The sequence below is a fragment of the Stegastes partitus genome, unplaced genomic scaffold (assembly GCF_000690725.1).
Source record: "Stegastes partitus isolate 25-593 unplaced genomic scaffold, Stegastes_partitus-1.0.2 Scaffold1359, whole genome shotgun sequence".
Taxonomy (NCBI): domain Eukaryota; kingdom Metazoa; phylum Chordata; class Actinopteri; family Pomacentridae; genus Stegastes; species Stegastes partitus.
Genome location: NW_007579090.1, coordinates 89,384 through 107,873, shown reverse-complemented (window position 1 = coordinate 107,873; position 18,490 = coordinate 89,384). Strand labels below are relative to the sequence as shown.

Here is an 18,490-nt window from a genome sequence, read left to right as displayed (position 1 = left end):
AGAGGTTTCCTGTGGGCTCTATGAGTTATCTGGTAATCGGAACATAAGGAGAACAGATACTTTGGCACAAAATTGATATAAAACTTCTGAACACATGTTGGTCCGTAGCTTGTTCATACTAATAATTACAGATCATTTTTAATTACCTACTTTTTCATAAAGACCACAAGAAATAAGACCTAATTAGGAATACCACCTCAAATCTATTTATCACTGGAGGGAGATGCCGCAACTGCCTCTGCGCAGCCTATTAAGCATTTTATCAGATGATTTTCTGACTGTACTAACAGGGTTCCCACTCTTTCACTGAAATTATTTTCCAGGACATTTTCATCCGCTACGGACACAAGTCATCGCGTCATACACTAATGCATTCCCCTGTCCCCCTCATTCTTTGGAAGTGTTTTCTACAGTTGTAGCTTGCATTTACCCAGACTGTTTCGATGTTTATAACTCAGACATTTGATGTGCAGTCTATGGCTATAATTTATCTATGAACAATAATTATGACAAATGTATCATAGAATAATGCAAACACACCCACAGATCACAGCATAATAATGAGCATGACCAATTGGAGCTAGAATGTTCAATTGGGCAATTCCCAACTCAGTTTTGTCTTCTCTCTTACTTTCTCTCCTGCACCGAACCTAAAAATATTTGTATAGTTTCAATAAATAACTGAAAAACAATTTCCTTTGTTTCATCTCAGTTTACTGCACAACTTGGCTAGCAGCTAAGCAGTCAGAGGAGCAAGTTCAATATTTGACAAACAAGCTCCTCAAAGAAAGGTCCAAGGCTCTGGAGCTGGACGGGCAAGTCCAGCTTCTAAACAACCAGCGCCACGATGAGAGGCCCAGCGCTCAGGACCTGGATGAGGAAGCTCAATATTTGATCAATGAGCTCCTCGGAGAATGGAGCAAGGCTCAGGAGCAGGACAAACAAGACCAGCTTCTGAACGAACAGCTCCACAACGTGAGGATCAATGCTCAGGAGTTGGATGCAGAAAACCGACCTTTGTAGAAAGTCTGGACTGGAGCGCATGAGCTGGAAAAACAAGTTGAGATACTGAATGAGCAGCTCCAGACAGTGAGGACCAACGCACTGGAGCTGGACGAAAAAGTCAGATCTCTGGACAATAACTTAATCAGAGAAAGGATGACGGCAAATGAGCTGGACGATCAAGTCCAATACTTAAAGAAGAAGCTCCAAAGAGAGCAGAGTAATTCACAAGAACTGGGGGAACAAATACAGTACCTGAAAACAGAGTTTCAAAATGAGAGGAAAAATTAAAAGCAACTGGATGATTGGCTTCACAAAGCAAGAACCGAACATCTCAGGGAGAAAGCCTTCTGGATCAGCCTTAGCAAGGAACTGGAACAAACAAAAAAACAGCTGGCTTACGAGAAGAGCCAGAGATAACTTGTGGAGAAGGACCTGCAGAAGCTAAAACTGACTATCAAAGAAAACACCTCAACAAAGTCTGAGGAAGAAGTCTGTCAAAGCCTTCAGGTAGAAGCTCCGCACGAGAACGTCTTCAAAGATGCTAATGCGTTCCTTGAACCTGCTCAGGCAGAGGAACCGAAGGAAGCTCCACTAGAGGACGAGGTCTTCGAGGATGCAAATGAGTTCCTTGAACCTGTCCAGGCAGAGGAACCCATTGAAAAGGCCCAAGGTCCCCTGAGAAGCGTTCCACTCTGGGCACTAACTTACCATTTCTTCCTTCCTAAGACCGTCGGTTGGATTGGCTATATCATTATCTACCTGTGGCGTTTACTTTCAAGGAAGTAGAAACTAGGGCTGGACCCGAATAGCCGACTATTGGTTCGGTGTGGTTGAATCGGGATATCAAAGTTGATCTCCAAATATCCCCGCCGCAGCGGAAACGGAGCCGTCACCGCTAACGTAAACACAGAAACAGGTCTTTGTAGCCCTGTAGACCCTGTTGCTCCTTGTGGGCTGTAGTTAGTAAAAGCAACGTACATGCAGCAGGCTCTCATGGTACTGGACAATAACAGCAACATGTGCAACTGCAACAATGGGTTCACTGAAACCGAAGGAGAAAACAAAGCAAGAGTCATGTATGGACACGTGCAGCGTTTGAGTCGACGATCAGTGACAAGTTATAGACGACCAAAAGCCAAAACGGCGTCACAGTGCAGGCAGGAAGCTTGTTGTAAGCAGCCAAACATCAGTTCAACAAATCAGCTGCTAATTGTGCAGCGTTTTTCTTCCTCTCTGTCACGTTATATCCTTTATACGTTGACTGTATTGCCACGCATGCTGGACTCCAACAACCACCGCCATGAACAAACGCAGTCCCAAGTGTTATCTTATCTTTGTGAGACCATCCGCTCACATTTCTGCTTCTACCTACTAAAAGTGTCTCAATAAAGGCCGAGCTCCTGCAGGAACCACAGAGGAAGACGTCAGGAAGCCGTGCGTTATAAACAGGAAATGCAGAGTTACGCTGGACTGGATACGCGTCCTGTTAGCGCACAGGGAGCACGGCGGTCAGTCCACTGAGCGACAGGTAACAACACAGGTGAACACACAACTCGCTGATACACAGAATGGCTGCATTACTGCTGCATACTTTGTCTTATTGCTGTCAATACATAATACAGCTGCTTTTTACAAATTACAAACTGTTGTTTGCAGTATGCATAGAACTGGAACATATAATCATAATACTGTACCTTCCACCCATTGCAGTCTGCAGAGTGAAATGAGCCAGCATCCGTCCATGCACTCTCGGCAGCTTTAGCTTGTTTATGCTTGCGTGAGACACATTGACGTATGCGATGTTACCGTATGTAGTTCAGAAAAGCGTGCAACCAGATGTAGTCGGACATCCTGGTATTTTTGGCACAGGCTACGAACTAAATGTGTTTCTTGCGTACTATACCATAAGTAGTACGAGCACTGGAACACACCCACTGACACGCACCGCTGTTAGTTCGATGAAGACTCCCAGCGTCCTGTTAACATCACATCCGCTCCCTGTGCTTGCATGGAATCTGTTTTCAGGAAAACTTCCTGTTTCTACCGAGTGCTGTTTACCGCCAGAGACCCAAGTGAGCAGTGAACTACTGAGGAGGAAGATAAGGAGGAGGAGGAGGTGGACAGAGAGAGAGGGGAGGCCTCCCAGCAGATGGAGACCAGACGAGGTGGTGAGGTCAGACGTCAGGAGGAAGTCTTACCTCTCCAAAAGCTCCTCGTCCGATCACCTTCAGCATCTCGAAGTCGTCTCTGTGCAGCCGCATGTCCTTTACTGTCGTGGTGAACGGTTTCACTGAGGACACACAAAACACATGTTAGACATACAGTATGACAGACATAATCAAAAATAAACAACAATTTTAAATTAACTTTATTCACCTTGTCTGTATTGTTTTTGAATTGATTGAATTACTTACATTTGACTGAACTCTACGCTTTGCCTGTACAGCACTTTGAAAAACCTCTACATACAAAGTGCCATAGAAATAAACTTCTTGCTAGAGCGGCACGATACATTATTTAGAATCATGATGGGTGCAATCACAATAATCACAATGCAGGTAGCGCAAATTGAAGTATCATGTTACACTGAGTTTTTGCTACTTGATATAAAAAGAAAACTCAGACAGCTCTCCTTCTCCATGGCCAACCTACAAGAAAGTCTGACTTGGTTTACTGTGATTTAAGAGTTCTTGGATACATCAAGTTTGTTTTTTGTTGTTTTTTTTTACTTCATCAACAAGACAAAGTTTGTTGACATGCAGGCTCCACATGTGAGCAACACAATGAGCGAGTAACAGGAAAGAAACGTTACAAAGAAAGATGTGGCTGAAAAAATCTGTTGGAAGGAAATATTTTGGCTATAGGAAGCATGACGCTGACCCAAAACAGGTGCTCTGTCAGATAATTGCTGTCATTACATGAGGCAGCATGACTAATTTGTCTGACCACTTAAATCTGCACCACAAAGCTCTGTATGATGAGTGTGAAGCCAGATCGAAACGTCATCAAAGGTGAAAAACTTTTTTAAAAGCCTTTGCCAGTGTTTTGTCGGTGTAATGCCTGATGAAATACCTTTTCACCTTTAAAAGGCACCAGTACCAGTTAGCACCAAAGAAGATCTTAAAAATGTAACCCGGTTGATTGACAAACAGTATATAGCACCATCATGCATCATAGGTCTCAGGTTTCAATTCCAGAGCGGTATGAAAAATGCAAGACACAAGCTGAAACAGCGCTGTCACAACTGTAATATTGTGTTGCAACAACAGACTTGTGGTGCAGACGGACAATGAAGCCCTGCTCAAGTCTTATCGTCTACTTCGTCAACGAAGAGTTCCAACTGTAAAGTCACTGCTCCTCGATGATCACACAAGTAAGAACATCACAACAGAGATGAGCATGTGCTATGTTTTCTGAGATGTTTTTGTCATTTCGGAATTTCCGGTATCATGCAGCCATGAGAACAACAACAACAACAAACACTGACAGCTTATGACAGATGCATGATGACACACAGAAGACACTCATGGTGAGGAGTCGGGGGGCACTAAGACCCTGCAGGATGTAAAGCTTCTCATTCATCTTTTATTCATCTGATCTGGGATCAGTTTTATCTGGGTCACACACACATATTAAAACACACATATATTAAAACACACACGCTGACACTAACACACACACCAATCGAAACCAGAATAGAAACTACATCAGAGCAATTTCGGTTCCTCCTGAGAGGCTGACTGAACTGAACCTGACTGCCTCAACTGCAACCTTAAACAACACCTGCAGATTCCTGGACACCACATGGACCCTCAGAAACCTCGACTGTCTCAGAGGTGGACTTCAGGCTGACAGCTGGTTCAGAACTCCATCAACAATCAGACCGATGTTCTGCTCATATTCATCCTCTAGAGCAGGGGTGGGCAATCCTGGTCCTCCAGCGCCACAATCCTGCATGTTTTAGGTGTGTCTCTCTTCCAGCACACCTGATTCAAATGATCAGCTCATCATCAAGCTCTGCAGAAGCCTGATAATGATCCTGATCATTTGAATCAAGTGTGTTGGAAGAGGGAAACATCTAAAACATGCAGGATTGTGGCCCTGGAGGACCAGGATTGCCCACCCCTGCTCTAGAGCATTTTGAGGGGTTTGTGATGCTGCTCCAAGTCTGCAGGAGGGGCGGGGCTCCGACAGCTTCACACAACAAATCAGTCAGCGTCTGTTTGGATACAGATTCCAGATCTGATCAGATCCAGTCAGATACAGCCGGTTAATGGCAGCAGCGGCAGCCAGCGAAACTGAAATAACATCAAAGGCGATGTCACAGCCACAGACTGTATGAGCCTGAACATTAGACAACCCTGATTATGAGACATTCCAGTCATCATGTTGGAGTGAAACAGTCACAGGGACTTTCAGAAACTCCTGTAGGTTAAACTGGGCCTCATGACATGGTGGCTGCAAATTACCCACAATGCATCACTCTGTGCATAAGACCATTATATTCTGCTACTCTCACCACTCGACCACTGTGTCTACATGTGTCGTCCTCAAATCCATAAAAACCTGCTGGAAGTTTAATAAACCGATTCTGACCCGTGTTTCATGGAAGTGGATGTTAACTCAGTCTGTTTGGATGATTTCCGTTAAACTTCAGTTCAGGTTAGTTGTTGCTGTTGTTTTTGGAGCTATCAGCGATCAATCAATCAATCAATCAGTGGTTTGACCTCGTCAGTCACTGATCAATCAGGGCCAGACTCATGGAGAAACAGTGAGACTGTCGGAGAAACATCAGAAACTCAAACAGCTGCTGTAAGGAGGTCACACCAAACCAGGACAGACTGTGTTTAACAGGAACAGGCTGAACCAGGACAAAGTGGGCCAAACTGGGTCAAACTGGGCCAGTGAGCATCTGCAGCCTCCACACGGAGCGCACACACTCATCTGCACTGTAGACTTGTTGTGAACTTGTCCTTTAAACTCGCCTGGTCTGAGGGTCAAACCTGCAGCTGGACCCTGAACCAAGACCACCGAGGGCTGCTGACCGGGTTCTGGAAACACCTCGACTACTCTGGAAAACCTTCAGCCATGAGAACCCTCAAGACCCCTGGAACTAGATCGGATCCCAGAGTGCTCTTTCAAGAACCACTAACCTTTCAGCAACTTCTCTTAAGGAACCGTGATTCTCTCTGGAGCTCTCCAAAAGTTATTTCAAGCTACATTAAAGCCCTAAAATCACCTCAAACCTCCAGGAAGCTCTGAAATTGAAAAATCCTTAAATCTCTCTCAAAATCCTTTGGAACCCCTGAAACTACTCTTTAACCTCATTGAGTACCCCTGTAACCTCCCTCAATTTCTGAACACTGCTGAAATGTCACTCAAGGGTCCTTGAACCTCCCTTGAGGTCCCTGGAACCCTAAAGGACCATTATTCCTTACTCACAGATGTCTGTGTGATCAACATAATGTTAGTTGTGTGAGGAGTTCTTAGCCTCCTTGAAACCCATTTAAAACCCTGAACCTTCCCCAAGGCCCCCTGAAACAAGAACCATCTCCAGGATCTATGGATCCTCTTTCAAATAGCCCTGAACCCTTCAAGAACCTCCCAAGGACCCTCAAACCTTCCTAAACCTCCACGGAACCTTTTTAGAACCCCTAAACCTTCCTGAAGGGCCCTCAAAGATTCTTAGAACTCCACTTTGTGATGCACGGATCCGATTTCAAGGATCCCTGTTATGAAGCCTTTGGCCTGGAGCCTGTTTCAAGGGCCACTGAATTACCTCGAGACTCCCAAGACCCTCTCAGTGAACCGTAGCCCTCCCTGACACCCCTTAAAGACCCTTAAAGTTCCTTCAAAAACCACATTCCAGGATCCACAGAACTTTGAGCCCCCCTGGAGCTCCCTGAAACCAATTTCAAGGTTTGTCAGCAACCCTGAACTGTCCTGAAACCCCCGTGGAACCACCATACAACCTCTGAACTTCCCTGAAGAACACTCAAGACCTTGCCAGATTCTTCGAACCCCATTCAAGAACCCATGGATCTGGTTTCCAGGACCCCTGGTATAAAGCCTCAGACATTCCAAGAGCCTGTTCCAAGTCTCCAGGAGGGTCTGAGGCTTCCAGGACCACCTCAAAGGACCCTTGAGTCTCCCTGGTGCACCTAACCCAACCCTGGAGCCCCCTCAGTGTCCTCGGGGACACTGCTGAGCGGTTCCCAGACCTTGTGAGTGTGTTTCACGGATCTTAGAGATGGGACCGGGAGCAGGTGTGGCCCAGGACCGGGTCCAGGATCTTACCCCACTCGAGGAACTCTGAGATGTGCTTCTCCCTCTTCAGCGGGCAGTTGGAGCACTCTGTGTAGAAGCAGAGCAGCAGGTCGAGCAGCGTCTCCATGCTCAGGCAGCCCGCCGCCTTCTGCTCCAGCAGCAGCTCCTCCAGCCGCTTCAGGCGGACCTGAGCCGACATCGTGACCCAGGACGATGACCTGCCGCTCCCGCTGAAACACCCACCACAGCCCGCCGCTCAGTCCGAGTGTAAGCCGCCGCCGAGGCTCCGCTTCCTGCCGAGTCGCACTGAGCTCAGCCTGCTAGCAGCAGCAGCTAGCTCGTTAGCTCCGGGAAAACATTCCCGACATTTTGAGCCGCCTGGGTGTCGGTGAGTCGCTGAGTCTCCGCCGGTTACCGTCGCTCCGTCGTGTCGTGAACCGAACAGCCTGCAGGCCCGCGTCTGTCCGCCCTCCGCATCGGCTTTAATCCGGTAAATCTGGACTTTCCTCTCAGAAATCGGGACGTCGCGCAGACCGTCGACTCTCAGGTTGGCCGTCGCTGCTCCATGTCCTCCGGTCGGTGTATCAGCCCGGTAAGAGGTCCAGGAGCTCCGGGACCGACTGGGCTGGACTCAAAATGTCCGTCAGCACCGGGAGGGAGCGCGCCGGGGGATTAGAGGCGGTTTTTGGTGAGTTTGAGGGAGCTGCCGGTGTGGCTGATCAGTGGGAATATGGCTGAATCCAGGTCGGATCATCCAGAGCAAGCTGCAGAGAATAAAGCCCGCTTCCGGTCACACGGAGCTTCACAATAAAACTTTCAGAAACACCCCGTCTGCTCGTGGACTCTGTTTACAACTAATACAAACAGAATAACATTAAAACAGCACGAATTAAAAATAGAAATACGATAATAAACAAATAAAAGACAAATACCTGAAGCACAAACAAATGCAAATAAAATAAAAAGCAGACTAAATAAATAAAAGTAGGATATAAAAAAAATTAGGACAATAAAAACCACCCAGTGATTGACAGCAAATTCAGATGCTGATTTTTTACTTTCATCAGCACTGTGTCTGGGACATTTACACTAAGTTAAATTAAGATTTTTTTTTAGTGTTCAATCAAAAAATAATTTGCAGATTCACTGATAGTGAAGAAAATAATCTTTCGCTTCAGACCTACCAGAATTATTGTCATGAAACTGTGGATTAATCTGACATTTATCAATTAATTTTTTTCATTGTTTCATTGGGAGATTTTCTCAGTCGTTTTGTTTTGTCAACAATTAGCAAATAATATATGTATAGTATAATTTTTATCAATTTTTTTTTAAATTATGGACTGTCTGTTGCAGGAATAAAACTATAAATAAACAAAGAAATATGTAAAATGTAAACTTAGGTTTTCTGATCAAATTAAACATTTATTTAGTGTACTAACATTTGAAATCCCAAACAACTGCTTGATTAATAAAGAAAATTAATCATCTTTTTGTTTGATAATGAAATAATCAAACAATGATTTAAAAATAATTATGTTCATCCATGTTTCAAGAGAAAAGTCTATTAAACCAAAGTCAACTGAAATCATTGCGGATAGAAAGTAAAATACAAAATCTTCAAACTGTTAAGAATATATATATATTTTTTTTAATTATACATACACACACACACACACACACACACACACACACACATATAATATAGAAGGAAAAACATGTTTAGAAATCCAGAGTAGAATAACTAAAAACATAATTTTTTCCAATGTTTCTTTTTCAGTTTTGTGCTTCCTGAACTAAAGCACAAAATTTAAAAAAATGTATATAACTGATTTCAATTAAGTCGATAGCTGCTGAAACATGTCAGAGGAGTTTTATTTCTCTCAGAAAACTCATCTGATGAATTTAGGAGGAATAATGATAATAAATAACTATTTTTATGAGAAATAGTTATATGCTTTATTTGCACAAACACATAATTCATTCTAGCTGGAAATACATTTAAAACATTTGGACAAAAAAAACTATTAAAAGCTGAGGGGCCAACAATGATGTAATTAAAACAGAGAAGAACGATAAGAAAACAGTACAGAATGAATCATCTTAACTGATTTGATTATCTGTGCTTTTATTATGCAGGACGCCGCTGCTCTCCGGGAGGTCACTTCCTGCTGCTGTCCGCTACTTGACGCTCCGTTTTTCCTCAGACTTCAGTCTGACGCTCCCTGAGGAGCACCGAGGCCCCGCCCTCCTGCACCGGAAACGCTCCGGATACATGACGTTATGGCGTGATTGACAGGAGCCGGGAGAGACTGGTACCCCCCCTCCCACCCCCCACTGACATCACCGAGTGACATCACCAAATACATCAGTAAACAAAGAGTGCTATTTGTTTGTTTGTAATTTTTACAGTAAAAAAAAAAAAAAAAATCATTAAGGTCTCCACAGCAGAATTTATTTTATTGAAGTTTTATCGTGCTGTCGTTTTATTGTTTATTATTTTTTATATTATTTTATGTTTTACAATTTCGTTTTTTATCGTGTTTAATTGTATTTTTATTTTGTAATTTTAATTTATTATATGTGTCACTGTCATGTAATTTTTTATTTTATTGTGTTTTTATTTTTAGTTATGGTGTTATTGTATCTCTGTTTTTATTTAAATATTTGATTTATTTTATACTTTGTTGTATTTATATTTTATTTGAATTAATCATGTATTTATTTTATATTTTCTTCTTATTTTAGATTTTATTGCATTTTATTTTCCATTATGTATTTCCGTTTTATTCCATTTTGTTGTAGAATTTATCAGTTTTACTCTATTTTGTATTTTTATTTTTAGTTTCATTGTATTATATTTTTGTTTTGTTGTTTTTAATTTTTATGTTCAGTTTTATTGTATTTTATTTTTAGTTTAATTGTTTATTTTTATTTTACATTTTAGCATATTTTAATTAAAGTTTTACTGCCTGTTTAGTATATTTAAGGATTTGTTTTATTGTGTCAGTGTTTAATTTTAGGTTGTGTTGTATATTATTTAATGTTTTCTTTCGTTTTTTATTTTATTTTAGGTTTAATTGTTTTACAATTTATCTTAATATTTTATTGTATTTTTGTTTGTTTTATATTTTTATTCCAACATTTAATTTTGTTTACATTTTGTTGTATTTTTAAAATTTTGTTTTACGGCATTTTCGTTTATTTTCCATCCTCCTATCTGCCCCTTTATTACACCCTCTTCATGTGTGAGGTTGCAGGGGGGCTGGAGACTATCTCAGATGACACTGAAAGACAGAATACTCTCTGGACAAAAGAAATACCCCTAAATTCTCTGATAGCAGCTTCACATGTAAATGTTTTCTACTTTTGTGGGATGGTAAACTTAACAACACAGGACATTACCTAATGTCAGAAATAATGAGGCGTTTCACTGTTTTCTGACATTTTAAAAACTCAACAGCGCTTCAAAAAAATCAAAGAAATCAGCTGTCAGATGCTTTGTTGAGGATAATTGTTGGCTGCAGCCTCGTAGTTTCTCTCTGATGAAATAAGACAACCAAACAACAACAAAGCAGCTTGACAAAAACAGAATTTCATAGCAAATTACTTCAGTACGAACTAAGATAATTCAGGGGTTTTTTTTCTTACCAAATAGGAACATCACATAAATGTTGTGTGGTAAACCTGGTTAACGTCACATCTTCCTACTACCTGGACTGAACACCAGCTGCTCTGAGGACGACTTTAACCAGGATCAGCTTCTGCAGGAGCAAGTTTTCAGTGCAGGCAGTCCTCAGGGTCTTTGCTCAGTTTCGTCCCAGAAGCTCCTCAACAAACCTTCCCACACACTCAGCAGCACAGAGCTCCACAGCTGGTTTTATTCTCGTCTGCAGTGCCAGTCACAGATGCAACTAATCTGTACATGCACTCAGTGATTCAGCACCGTCTTTCATAAAGCATCGCAGCCTGCTCTCAGACAAACAGTGCATCGACAACTTCACCGTCTGTTTGAGCGAGCACTTAAAATAATGCACTCACTCTCAGCATCATTGCCATATAGTTGAAAAGTATCATCTTTTAACATTCTGTTAATGGCTAATGTTGACTTACTGGGAAAGATTATTCCCAGTCCGGCAGCACAAGCTCTTAAACAGTTTGTAACAACGTTTAGTTTGGCTCGAGGTCAACAGGAGCGTCCACTAGAGGGCAGTGTTTTGCTCAATTTTGTAACATTTGGACAGAACAGATGTTTTACAGGACAGCTGTGAGTTGTTGTTGATGTTGTGTTTGGTTGGAAACTAGTTTTGGCTATATTTTGTTTGTTTTGAGTTATTGTTGTCTTTGTTTTGTTGGTTATTTATTACAACTTGTCTTTTATTTTTCTGTAACCTGCCTATCACTGGTAGCCTCCATCCAGGGTCCACAGATGGATGGATGAATGAATGAATGAATAATCCTACCATGCTCTGATCAGTTAAACACATAAATAAATCTACATTCTCACAGATTTTTTCCACATGTTTAACATACATACAAAAAAAATCTGGTAAATTCAACTTACTGATAATTTTAGAAATGATTTTAAATTATCAGCTTATTTTTCTAAATATAAACCTAAATTTCTTTCCACTGTTCTTTAAAAATAAATCCATTCAGTTTATAGATGGCCATACTTTTTTAACATTTAAGATCTTTCAAATATACAAGATTTTTATGGGAAAAAAAATATATTAAAAAAATAATAATCACACCTGATAAGATCTAAAGTCACCAAGAATTAATATTTTGACATTATTTTTTACAAAACATAAAATTAGATTAGATAATGATAAAAACATTATCATTATTATTATTGTTGTTGTTGTTGTTGTAACCCTAATTATTGGTATTGAAGCATAATTTATGGCATCATTTGTATACATGTAAACAAAAACCATGAAAAAGTAAATAAAACAAACTGTAACATTAAGGCCAGAAACTGTAGTTTTATGAGGTTGTTTTTGGTTTTTTTTGTATTATTTTCTTGTCATTTTTGGTTCTCCACTTAATAGAATATTACCTTGTTTTTGTTTGTTTGTTTGTTTGGTTGGTTGTTTGGTTGCATGGTGTTTTTTTTTACTCCTCTTTCTTTTCATGTTTACCTTTTCTTTACAGTGCATGTTAAACTCAGCATCACTGTGAATCATCGAGGCTAATTCAGACTCCTGCTCACAAACAAAGCTGCAAAAATGCATTGATTTGCAACAGTTCCCCTTTTATTGTTTTACAACATTGAACTGTGGTCGAGAATTCAAAGTTAAATAACTAGAAATATAAAACATGAAATAAGGGTCTGCATAAGCATTCACCCCCTTTGAGTCAGTATTTTGTTGATGCACCTTTGAACATAACTGCAGCATTAAACCTGTGTGGATACGTTTCAGTCAGCTTTACACATATGGTAGCTGCACGGGGGTTATGAATCAACAGCCCTTTTAAATCCAGCTACAAATTCTCATTTTGATTGTAATCTGGACTCCAAAACATCTCCTGTGTTCTCTTTAAACCATTTCTGTGTAGTTTTGTCTGTGTGCTTCAGCTCATTGTTAGCTGGAAAACAAATCTTCTCCTAAGTTGCGGTTCTCTTGCAGACTGCATCAGGTTGACCTCCAGGAGTTCTCTAGACTTGCCTGCATTTATTATACCCTCTACCTTTACAGGTCTTCCAGGACCTGCTGCCAACAAGCATCCCGACAGCATGATGCTGCCACCACCGTGCAATGGTGTCTGACAAACATAACGTTCAATCTGATGTCCAAAAATCTCAATCTTGGTCCCATTAAATGAAAGATCTTTCTACCAGTTGACTTCAGAACCTCCCTCATGTCTTCCAATGAAACGTAGTCAAGTTATTTTTTACAGTGGCTTTCTGTTTATCACCCTCCCATAAAGCTTTGACCGAAAACATTTTATAGGCACTGTAAGAAAGGTTAACATCAACAATGAATTACCTCAAAAACTAACCTACTGAAGATCCGGCTCCGTTAAAATACATACAGTTGGCATCTGAGCATCCACACAGATCCTTGTCTGATGAAGGTCTAACACCGAAATGTTGCAAATAAATGCTGTTTTGCAAGTTAAGACAGTGAGTGGGAGTCTGTTTGGAACTTTTGAATGTGCTTGTCTCTCTCCTACGCACCTGTCTCATGAAATAGATGTGTGAAGAGCTCCTTTGTTTTCAACCACCAGCCGTTAAATGAAGTGGATTTGTTCTCCCTGCACGAAGAGCAGTCGCTGCGTTCTGCCTCTCTAGTCTGGATCTGACAGTGTTTCAATACACTTCAGAGAGAAGTTTTGTTTTTTGATCACTAGTTACTGTTCAGGTTTATGTCTTATGAACAAAACATATGAAAAATCATTGAAACCATTGTCTTTGGCCCACAGAAACAAAGAGACAGTGTTATCAGTCACCTTGAGACTCTCGCTCTAAAACCTAAAAGTCAGGGTAGAAATCTAGGGCTAATACTGGACTCAGACCTGAACTTCAACAGCCACATTAAGTTAGTAACATCAGCAACTTTCTATCATCTGTAAAACATTGGTAAAATCAAAGGTATAGTGTCTAAGCCAGACTTAGAGAGACTAATCCATGCGGTTAGACCACTGTAACGGCCTGCTCGCTGGCCTCTCTAAACCAGCAGTAAGATGACTGCAGTTTATCCAGAACGCTGCTGCTTGAGTCTTAACTAGAACCAGGAAGTACGACCATATTAGTCCAGTGCTCAAGTCTCTGCACTGGCTTCCTGTCACTCAGAGAATTAACTTTAAAACAGTTGTGCTTGTGTACAAGTCTCTTCATGGTCCAGCACCAGAGTACGTCCCTGACATGTTGGTGCCATGTGAACCATGTCGGGCTCTGAGAACCTCGAGGTTGGGTCTCCTGCTGGTGCCCAGAGTCTGGACCAAACACGGTGAGGCTGCGTTCCAGCTTTATGCAGCTAAAATCTGGAACTGGATTTCAGAAGATGTGAGACAAGCCTCAACTCTGACAATGTTCAAATCCAGGCTGAACAAGTTCTATGTCGTTGTGCATATGACAGCTGGAAGTATTTTATCTGTACTCATCTAATTAATGATTATATTGGTGTTTTTATGGATTGATTTTATCTGCCTCTTTGCTTTTAATGTAATAATTGTGTGTATGTTCTGTGGACTGATTTTATCTGTCTTCTTATACTTTTGTGTGAAGCACTTTGAATTACCTCGGGTACGAGAATTGTGCTGTACAAATTAACCTGCCTTGCCTTCAAGCAGCGTTTAACATATGATAGACTTAATAAAATAATGTCCTTATTGCTTTGCTAAAAATCTGCATCAGCCCTGAGAGCTCAACATGCTGCAGCTTCAGGATGCACATGAGAACTCCTCACACGTTGGACAGCATTTAGACGAAACGCTGCAAATCCAGAGACGAGCTGTACAGACGTGACAACATGAGCTGAACCAAGTTAATTTGAGTCACCATGGCAACTGCAAGCACATCCCAGTGGTGTCACTTTTTACTTCCACCTGGAAACATTTCTGTGATGTTTGCAGCTTGCTTATGCATTTGCTGTGTTCTTTTTTGTTTTTTGTTTTGCACAGAAAGAGAAAAGAAAATGTAGCCAAATGTCTGGCTGCACATGTTCAATGTGAAAATCCATAAACTGAATTACAGTCAAATCATATTAGAGCACTCAAGATACTTATGAATTACAACATTAAGCCAGATTACAGAATATAATCAGAACAGCAAGTGCTGCACTGCTAATTCAATTCATTTTAGTTTTATTTACATGGCACCAATTTAAAACACACGTCATCTCACATAGTAACCTTACAAAAACCAACAATTCCAAAGTTTCCTTCCAAACAGAAAATGTAGTTCAGTTTTAAAATCCATGTAAATGTTCAGTGCTACTGGCTGTTCGAATGTGAAAGCAGAGATGAAGGCAGTGTTTAGTCGCAGCTAGGACGTTGCTCATCAGTCTGTGTCAGCTCCGCTCAGACACCAGTAGAAGAGGGAGTGAGTTATAATGTCAAAAGACACTCTGCTCATGAAACAGAAAATGCTTTTTACTGCAGTGAAAACGCAAAAGAAAATCGAATATACAGAGTAAAGCAAAGCATAAATCCATCCACCGACAAACACGATAGAGAAGTCATAACGTGATCAACGAGTTCCACTAAGAGGATATCTGCTGGATGTCTTTATTACAAGGCTGCAGTCCAAGAAATCTGCAAGCTACAACTTTACATCTGTACTTGTGTTTTTTACAGCCTCTGTAGACGTATTCGAAACACTGCATCCTGCTGAAGACACCTGCAAGCTGCTGAGAAAACTGTAAAAGCTGAAATCAACTCTGCAACCAAGAAGCATTTTAAAGTCACTGTGATTGGTGCTTCTGAAAGCTCGGTCCAGGTCCAGCTCCGTCTGCTACTGTATGCAGTTTAGCTGTTTGCTGATACGAGCTGCGTTTTCACATGCAGACAGTCTGCATCAGAATCAGAGCACAAAGTATAAAATCTATAAATCTGCTGAAGAGGTGGGAATGAAGCTGTGACTCATATTAAAGCAGCAACATGAGCTTAACAGTTACTGAAGAGTGAACATAATCCTGATGTTATTAGTCATTAATCAGCATTAAAAATCCCCACAAACATCCATCCATCCATCATCTATGCACTGCTTAGTCCTCACTAGGGTCATGGGGGGCTGGAGTCTATCCCAGCTGATTCAGGGTGAAGGCAGGAGACACCTGGACAGGTCACCAGTCTATCACAGGGTTACAATTAGAGACAGACAACCAAGCACACTCACATTCACACCTACGGACAATTTAGAATCACCAATTAGCCTCAACATGTTTCTGGACTGTGGGAGGAAGCCGGAGAACCCAGAGGGAACCCACACTGCACGGGGAGAACATGGAGATTCCACACAGAAAGATCCCGAGTGTCCTCACTGGGACGCGAACCGGCGACAGTGATAACCACCGCTCCACCTTGCAGCCCTTCACCACAAACAGACACAAACATTTACTAAACCCTCCACTCAACAGTGTTTTACTTACAGACATGTGGCAGCAGAGGGTGCTGGAAGCACAGTGAGCTTAAACTGGTGGCAGTTGTGGGTTACAGTTGATAAATTAGCAGAGAATACATTGATTTGCACAAAAGCACTTACCAGAACAACAATCAGTGAACTCAACTGGTGTTGGTGCCAGCTCTTATACAGACTTCACATCATGCTGAGCTGCACTGAAGAAAGCAGCACTGAAGCCTTCAGGGAATCACAGAGCAGCTACTGCAGGATTTTGAAACAATTCTACAATTTCATTGAGCAGACGCTTTTATCCAAAGCGACGTCCATCTGAGAGCAGATACATCACAAGCAAGGATCTAAAAACAAAAACAATCTAGATAAGTGTCATAGAACAAATTCAGGTGTGATAGGGCGTTGATGCCAGTAGCAGGCTGTGTGGGAGGTAATAGAATTTTTGTTTGTCTGTTTGTTTTCAGTCTGTCAAGTGCAAATGTGTTCATTGAAGAGCTGGTCTTTAGTCTTTTCTTAAAGACTGAGAGGGAGTCAGCAGATCGAACAGAGTTTGGTAACTTCTTCCACCACCGCAAACCACAGAGGAGAAGAGTCCAGCTATCGACCCCGGGCCTGTTGCGGTGGTTGTATCAGGCGGGTTTTGTTGGTCGAGCGTACTGAGCGGGAGAGAGTGTAGACCTGAAGAGGTAAGAGGGAGCGGGAGCTGTTCTCGTTGTGGTTTTGTAAGCAAGTGTCAGGGTTTTGAATTTGATGCGGGCAGCAACTGGAAGCCAAATCAACAGCAGTGCACCTGCATCAACAATAATAAAAAAAAAAAAACGTTTTTTAAAAGCTCAAAAATGATTTTTGTGCAGACTTTTAGAGTCTAAACTGTTTGGAATCTTTCTTATGTAGTGTAACTCTAACTTGGGCATTGTAGAACGTATTTTGCTTTGGATGCCCTTCAGAGCTTTGTCGTGCTGATTTAAGCCATCATTCAAATGAGTTTTGCCGCCTCATGTAGTGGCAACAATAGCAAGACAGGTTAGCTGTTTTGAGCCAACACCATCCCTTCTTATTGACCATTGACTAGGGCTGCAGAAGTGAAATAATAATCACATGTGACACCTCCCTTAGCAAACATCAGTACAGTCTGACCATGTTAATGTGCCAGACGACAGTAGGAACCAGCCCAGCAGCTGTGCACAGAGAAGCCTCTAGTCTCCACTCAGTTACTGCAGCGAGGCAACGCAGGTGAAGTAGCAAATTACGTTGAAAAAAAGTGAAATAATCAAGTTCATTTAATTGTGGAAAGTCAAAATTATCATCATAATTTCCATTAACCGTGCAGCCCTATAACTACTGTCGAGCTTCTTTTTTAATTGCTCTTTTTCTGTTTCTCTCCTGATTCACTCAGTGTCTTTTAAATAAAATCTCAGTGTCTTCAAGAACCCTTAAATCAGAGAAAATATGATTTGTCTTGTAGATTTAGTCATGCAGCAAACAAAGTGTTAAAGTTCACGTTACAGTACCTGCTGTATGACGACTGCTGATGCTGTTTAATGAGCGTCCAAACTGACCTGAAGAAACAATAAGATCGGAGATGTAAACTTTGGGTTTATATGATCATAAATACAGACATCAAAATAAATATCTGTATGACTTCTGGCTTTTAATTAGAAAAATGAATTTAATAAAGTCACAGGTGAAGTTTGATGAAAGTCTGGTGACCAACATGTTAGTGGTTGCAGGTTTCATTTAGATAAAATAACTCTTTGCTGTAGATGGCCGAAGGAATGGTGTTTGATTTCTAACAATTTAATGGAAATCTTCAGGTATCCTTCTGAATGGTATCGCTGTAATGCATTTCTAAATTCAAGGTGTCGCTATTATTTAACTATTTAAGTGTTTTATTGTGTTAATAATAGTTCATTCTAAAAGTTACAGACATCTGTAGTTGTGATTTTATAAGGTGAATTTAAGATAATTTAAGCACTCAGTTGCAGACAGGTGACCTTCTCGTTCTCCAGGGAGAACTCCAACAAAGCAGCACTCAGCTGGGGGCTTGTGAGTAGGGCCGTGGGGGGCTGGAGTCTATCCCAGCTGATTCAGGGTGAAGACAGGTTCACCAGGACAGGTCACCAGTCTATCACAGGG

General features: G+C 41.3%; 1 protein-coding gene across 2 annotated transcripts in view; it reads right to left on the bottom strand.

Moving 5' to 3' along the window:
- cdc42bpb (CDC42 binding protein kinase beta (DMPK-like)) overlaps positions 1-7,995 on the bottom strand; it is a 35,197-nt gene extending 27,202 nt beyond the window's left edge. For both annotated transcript variants that reach the window (XM_008298913.1, XM_008298914.1), the window contains exons 1-2: positions 7,303-7,995; positions 3,204-3,295 (exon numbers count right to left, since the gene is read on the bottom strand). In XM_008298913.1, the coding sequence (XP_008297135.1) occupies positions 3,204-3,295; positions 7,303-7,471 (261 nt within the window). In that variant the 5' untranslated portion in view covers positions 7,472-7,995. The remainder of the gene's footprint in view (positions 1-3,203; positions 3,296-7,302) is intronic.
- Between the last annotated feature and the right edge of the window lie 10,495 nt (positions 7,996-18,490).